This window comes from Natator depressus, chromosome 2 (assembly GCF_965152275.1).
Source record: "Natator depressus isolate rNatDep1 chromosome 2, rNatDep2.hap1, whole genome shotgun sequence".
NCBI lineage: Eukaryota > Metazoa > Chordata > Testudines > Cheloniidae > Natator > Natator depressus.
In genome coordinates, this window is record NC_134235.1 from 177,846,875 (window position 1) to 177,853,682 (window position 6,808).

The window sequence follows — 6,808 nt, forward strand, 5'->3', positions numbered from 1 at the left end:
CTACACAGCAAGTGGCAGCAAGTCTCAGAGCCTGGGCTGACAGATTCAGGCTTGCACTATGGCACTAAAAACAGCTGAGTGGCCTTTTGGGCTCAGCCTCGAGCTGTGGCTCTGAAGCAAAGGGAGGGGTTTACGCTACACAGCTGGTTTTAGCACCGTAGCCTGAGCCATATAAACTAGCCATCAGGAAGTTTAGACTTGAAATTAGACGAAGGTTTCTAAACATCAGAGGAGTGAAGTTCCAAGGGGAGCAGTGGAGGCAAAAGACATATCTGGCTTCAAGACTAAGCTTGATAAGTTTATGGAGGGGATGGTATGATGGGATAGCCTAATTTTGGCAATTAATTGATCTTTGACTATTAGTGGTAAATATGTCCAATGGCCTGTGATGGGACACTAGATAGGGTGGGATCCGAGTTACTACATAGAATTCTTTCCTGGGTGTCTGGCTGGTGAGTCTTGCCCACATGCTCAGGGTTTAGCTGATCACCATATTTGGGGTCAGGAAGGAATTTTCCTCCAGGACAGATTGGCAGAGGCCCTGGGGGGTTTTCGCCTTTCTCTGCAGCGTGGGGCATAGGTCACTTGCTGGAGGATTCTCTGCACCCTGAAGTCTTTAAACCACGAGTTGAGGACTTCAATAGCTCAGACATAGGTCAGGGGTTTGTCACAGGACTGGGTGGGTGAGATTCTGTGGCCTGCGTTGTGCAGGAGGTCAGACCAGATGATCATAATGGTCCCTTCTAACCTTAAAGTCTATGAAAGCCTGAGTTTGTTGATGACCCTGGCCCTGAGACTCAATGCTGCTCGCTGTGTAGACTCACCCCGTAAGTGCTGCACAGAAATCCATCATAGCACAGTATTCAAATAGATTATCGCCTTTCTTAATGTATTGCTGCAGAACATATCAAATACCAGAGGGATCTAGTCTCCAAGACAGTGTCTTCTTCCCATTCTAAGAAGTCATTATCATATCCACATCTTCTTTGTGGTGAGGAGGTATGGTAAGTAGCTCTTTCTGAATATTTCATCAATGTCACTACAAAAGTAGTCAATAATGGATGCTAAACCAGCAGTATACTTAGATGCCTGCTGCTACAGAGAAACTGAACATACGGCTCCTCAACATGCTTAAACTCTACTAGCCTGAGAGATGCCCATGATCTGTTCTTGAAATCAGGATTCTTGATTTCATGCTGCTTCTACGCACTGCAAGTCTATCTCAATGGTCAGTGGCAATTCTGAAATTTGCACAACTACCCAGAAAATGTAACTGTCAGCTTTCTCTAGTTATTCAGCAAACACACTATTTCATGTGTTGTAAATATTTGTCTCATGTTATATAAGCCAGCTTTACCCAGAAGAAAACACAAGATGAATTAGCTTAGACAAGAGCATTGCAAAAATTACAAGTTAACCTCATAAGCTCACACTATAAAATCATGTCAAATGGGCTGATGCTCTGAGGTTTTTTATACAATCACCAAATAAATCATTTTCATGTACAACTAGTCGTGGTTCTGTACAAAATTTTAGAAAAAAATAAAATACACCCAGAAAAAAAATATTTACAGCATTATCTTTAACATAAATTAAATTTCTATTCTATATAGCTTAACTTTTCCTATATTTATCTTCCTATTCCTGAACAAGGGTAACGGGAGTAGACAGACACTTAGGTAATCAAAAGATATCTATACAGAGCAATTCCAATCTAATTAAAATGTCTATCCTCAGAGCACATAAAGGTCCTATTACTTTTGCTATCTATTAATAATCATACACAAAGAATCCAGAATATATATGCCAAGTGTTATATCTATAAAATGTACATCTACACAGGCAGTAGTTTTGCATTACAGATTTTAATTTCAACCAAAAAGAGATTACTTTAGACTGAAGGACAGTCAACTAAGAGGTGCCAATGTGTTTCAACATAACACCAAGATTTGCAAAGAGATTCAATTTTATATGAATTTTCTGAAAAAACATAAAAGAACCTCACAGATCACAGTACTTGAAAAGTTTCTCCAGTGAGCAGAGCTTGTGCTAGATGAATGCTTTTAAGCTTCAGCCATTGTTAGTAAGATCAGAGGAGGAGTTCTATGAGTTTTTCTTTTTTGTTTTGTTTTCTACCTACCCTACTGTGTGGTTTCAGAACGCACCCCAAAATATTAACAATGGGTCTTTGGTGCCTTAATGAAATGAGCTGGTGGCTTCAGACCAATCCTCAGATAATAATCATCCACATCACAGAACACACCATCACAACTGGTATCCTTGTTGAGGAGTCTCAGCAGAGGCCAAAGATCGCATAGGCACAGAGACTGAACTATACTCTCATTTTTAGAAATGATCCTTCCAAGACAGCATGGACATAAACTGATGGAGTAGGGAACCTTGCAATGCCATTGTCCATGCTGAATCAGTCCTGTAGATAAACGGATGAGGGAATACTCTTTGTGTCAAGCTGCAACAGTTCAGAAATACAAAATTCATTCCCCCCCCCAAATATGCTGCCAAAAATAAATTGCCTACAGAACAGTTATCACCTTGACGGTAAAGTGCAACCTGTAAAGAGTGTGAATGAGAGAAAATGAGAAGGAGGGGGAAAAAAGGACAAAAAGAATGATAGAACTGTTTGTGTTAAGAAAAACCATTAATAACTTTCACGAACATAACAAGAGTTCACAATATAACTGAAAAAATGCTTACTATAACTACTGACTGAGCTTTGGAAATCTTTTACTCAGTAGAAATAGTCTCACTATGGCTCTCACTGCAGATAAAGATAATGCAGCCTAATTTGATGACTGTTTAGGTAACAAACAAAAGACAGCACTATTTAAGAGTTTTTTTTGCTGGGAGTAGAGATGAGAGAGGTTGTCCAGGATTTTAAGAGTTGAGATGAGATATATCTAAACTAATCTCACCAACCTAACTTCACTTTAAAAATCAGTAAACAAATGTACATTACAGGGCAACAGTAATTCAGCATTAGGCCATTTAACACTGTTATGCAATGTAGTAATGTCTGCCAATTGCTGGATTGCAAATCTGGACATAGCACTGTCTTTCTTGACAGGGAGACAACAGGAGAAGCAACTCTGAACATGCCATTTATGTTGATTCTCCCTTTTGATACCCAAAAGCAGCTACAAGAGACATTCCAGACTCCAGCGATCATACAGACCTTAGAAATTTAAATACCATGATAAAAAAGCTCTTTTAGTTAAACAATGGAACAAGACGACGCAAAAGATGAACAAACAGTCATTGCTTTATGGCACAGGCCAAAATACCACACAGGTTTGGACCAAAGTCCTGCACTGCATCATTGCTCTGAAAAAGGTAAGGGGAGAAGTAAGAGAATTCAAGGAGTATAAAGGATGATGCTCTTTCCCCTTACAGTCCCCATTAAACATCTGTAAAAAAAAATCATAACATAGAGGAGAAGGAGGATATACATACCTAACATTTAATACAAGCTTAATATTCTGAAGCCACTGAACTATTTATCCTTTTGTTAAGGGTATGCCTGTGATGTTGCAGTGACATATTGGGCTATCAGACGCAGAAGGTGGAGTAAGCTAGAATTTACTCAACTCTTATTTTTTTAAGCTGTCCTCCATTTATAAATGCTTATCTGTTCCAATACTGTTTTTTAAATCTCTTTCTTTACCTTTTGGGACATTCCCATCCCCTATAGCCCATTCCTGATCCGTATCTATTATTGTAAACAGCTATTTTAGTTTTAAATATTTTTGTCTGCATAGTCAAATCCTATTCTGCCAACTCTGTTTAAGATCACTTTATCCTCAGAATGAAGTCCTTAAGTCTGAAATTAGAGAAAATCATTTATCCATCGGAACAAATATTAACCTTGGTATAGCCAACATTTACCAATTAAGCAAATTGAGTCATTGCTTCTCTAAGGACTAATTCTTCTCAGAGGCCAGTCAGAGCAAATGCAGCCTCACCCACAAAAGTTTTGTATTGGTTTCAACTAGAATATCTTTAAAAAAAAAAAAATTCAAGTATACACACTGACAAAAAAGCACTGAGCACCCAACAAGAAAACCCAGAACCGTAGGACCTAGATGTCATATGTACCGTCATAACCAGTCTCTACAATTGAAGGGGAGGGGGAGAGGAGGGTGCATGAGAGAAAGAGAAAGAAACCAGTATGGTACATGGAACTGAAAAATAACAAATAATTAATGCACAGAACTAACAGACCTGTTAAATCCCATGCATCTGGGGGAGTCTCCCTCCTTTGGGGCCCCAATTTTATCACCCTTATGCACGCTGGAGAGTACTAACCTCACAGAAGTACTCACACTAAACTCTATGGGACTGGTCACCAAAGTAAGTACTACTCAAGGAAGGAAGGGTGACAGAAATCAGGAACCCAAATTAGTTCTAGGGATAGCATTAAAAGTCTCTTTGGTGATGAAAAGATTTTGCTGTATTTGTCAACCAAGATTTTCAATAAATGAGTGCAACTTCCAAATCTCATTTATATTGTCTCCCCCCACCCCCCCGCAGTGTGAGACACCCAGCAAATGACCCCTGCCAAAAATAACAATAATGCAGGCACACTTTTATCCTTCATCCTGGTGCTGAAACACACAAGCACAGACACAGGAAGAGGGACCCAGAAGCGGAGGGGGTTAGCTGTGGGGTAGGAAGATGAAGGGAAAGGAAGATGTGCGTAGGGCAGGGCAGAAGGATGGAGGAAGGCACACAGGGTAGGAGGGGAGCAGATAAAGAACTGAAGACGGGGGGCGGGGAACAAAAGGCTGGGGAGATAAGCAGATGTTGTCGGAAGGGAGTGAACAGAGGTGAAAGCCGGAGGGGGGGGGAGGAAAGGGTGAAAGGCGAAGGAGGGAGGCTGTGGGGAAGGGGGAATTATGGCAGGCGGGGAAGGGGGAGGAGGAGGAAGCACAGGGCAGGAAGCAAGGCAGGCCGGAGGGAGGGGGCAGGGGCGGGGGCGCCCGGGCCTCTGCCCTCACCTGGCAGCCCTTCTTGTGGTGGAACCCGACCACCACGATGTGCAGCACCGGCCCCCGCTGGCTGCTGGGCGGCGGGGGCTTCCCCTGCGTCTCCATGGAGCCCCGCGGCGGCCTCTCGGGAGGGTGTTTACAGCGGGCCGGGCTCCTCTGCGCGCCCCGCCTCCCCCGCGCCGGGGCCGACACGGAATAAGCCCCGAGCCGGCCAGGGCCGCTCCACTCTCCTTGCCTGTGCCGCCCTCCTCCGCTTCCGCAGCGCCGCAACCGGCCCGGCCCGCCCCGCCGGGGGTGGAGCGGGGCGGGGGCGGCGCAGAGCAGGAGGGCCGGCCGGCCGCCTGACTCCTGCTGCGAGTCCTTCTGCCCTTCCCGCTGCTGCCTGGCCCTTTCCTCGCCTTCCTCTTCTCCTTCGTTTCTCTCCTTCTCCTTCCTTCCACCCTGCTCTCGCTCTCTCGTCTTCACATGCTGGAGAAGGATGGGGGCTGAGAGGGGGCTACAGGGCCAGCGGCATGTGATACCACCCATTTGGTGGCCGTACTGTACCCTCCCGCCTACACACACACACACACACACCCCCCACCTCTTACATCCTTTGGAAGCCTATTCTGTCTACTTTCAGATGAGGCACGGGGACGAGCTGTCAAGTCGTTGCTGTAAAAACGGGGGTAAATAGTGACATCCTCAACAGGTTGAAATGACCACTCTGAAATAGTTGCAGTCATTTATTTTAAGTGGGTGATGCTATATCTTATTTCAAGGCATACAACTGGGTTTCTTTGTGAGCTCAACGCACCACAGCAGCTATCCAAAGGATAAAACATAAGCAAATAATCAATGTGTACAGGAATCACTGAAAAATAATAAGACCGGTGACATTTCTAGTTAACATCATTATCATCATCATGATCTCTGTTGAGAGTGCATGGGTTTCCACGGTTTTCATTGCCTTGAACTTGGCATGTACATAGTTCTGTGCTGGAAAGACTACAGACATAGTTGATTGTGCAGCAAGCCCCTACCCGTACAGGCACAAATAAGGTCTTGAAGAAGCTCAGAAGCAATTGGGCCCTTGAAGAATACGGGAAGTAATTAATCATCCACATTTTCCCATCCATGTTGCAATGGTGATCCAATATCTTGTTTACCAACGTGTGAAGACATCCAAATCTTTGTTTGCCAAGATGTTTTGACATAATCTTCAAAAGTGTCCTCACATGGTGGGAGTTTGGCCAGAAACTTATCCTTCATGCTGGCTAGGTTGAAGCACAAGTAATTCAGGTCCCTTTGGTTCTTTTTTCCCCCTTGCTGTGGCCATATAGCAGTGCTACCAACTTCCTTGCTACAGAAATTCTGACTTGTCCAATGCTCTCTTTCAATTTGACAAGTAAATTCCCTTGGTTTGACATGAAACACAGATTGTTTTTCCCCCCAATACCAAATAGGAATGACACAGAATCATTGTGACGTTCCCCCGCTGGTGTTATCTGGACCAGTGATCTGTTAGGTCACTCCAGTCCTTGACTCTGGGAGCCAGCCTTACCCTGCTGTGTTGTGAGAACCCCCACTCCTGGGCTGTTCACGCACAGCCTCTGGCATGTAAGCTGCTCCTTGGATTGTCAACCAAATGACACTAGCCAATATCTTCGTCTTGCAGTGTCCAGTTATGCCCGCTGGACGCTACAAGCTTATATGACTTCGTCAATTTAACAAAGAAATTGATATGTACCAGGCTTGTTATCCCAAGGGGAGTTTCTGACACGCTTCAAACAAAACATACTGCTTCAGGTAGAATAAACAAA

The 6,808-nt window shown here is 43.9% G+C and overlaps 1 protein-coding gene across 1 annotated transcript in view; it reads right to left on the minus strand.

Moving 5' to 3' along the window:
• The window catches only part of AVL9 (AVL9 cell migration associated), a 62,322-nt gene extending 57,054 nt beyond the window's left edge, over nt 1–5,268 (minus strand). The window contains exon 1 of the mRNA XM_074945377.1: nt 5,016–5,268. Coding sequence (XP_074801478.1) covers nt 5,016–5,111 — 96 coding nt within the window. The 5' untranslated portion in view covers nt 5,112–5,268. The remainder of the gene's footprint in view (nt 1–5,015) is intronic.
• Between the last annotated feature and the right edge of the window lie 1,540 nt (nt 5,269–6,808).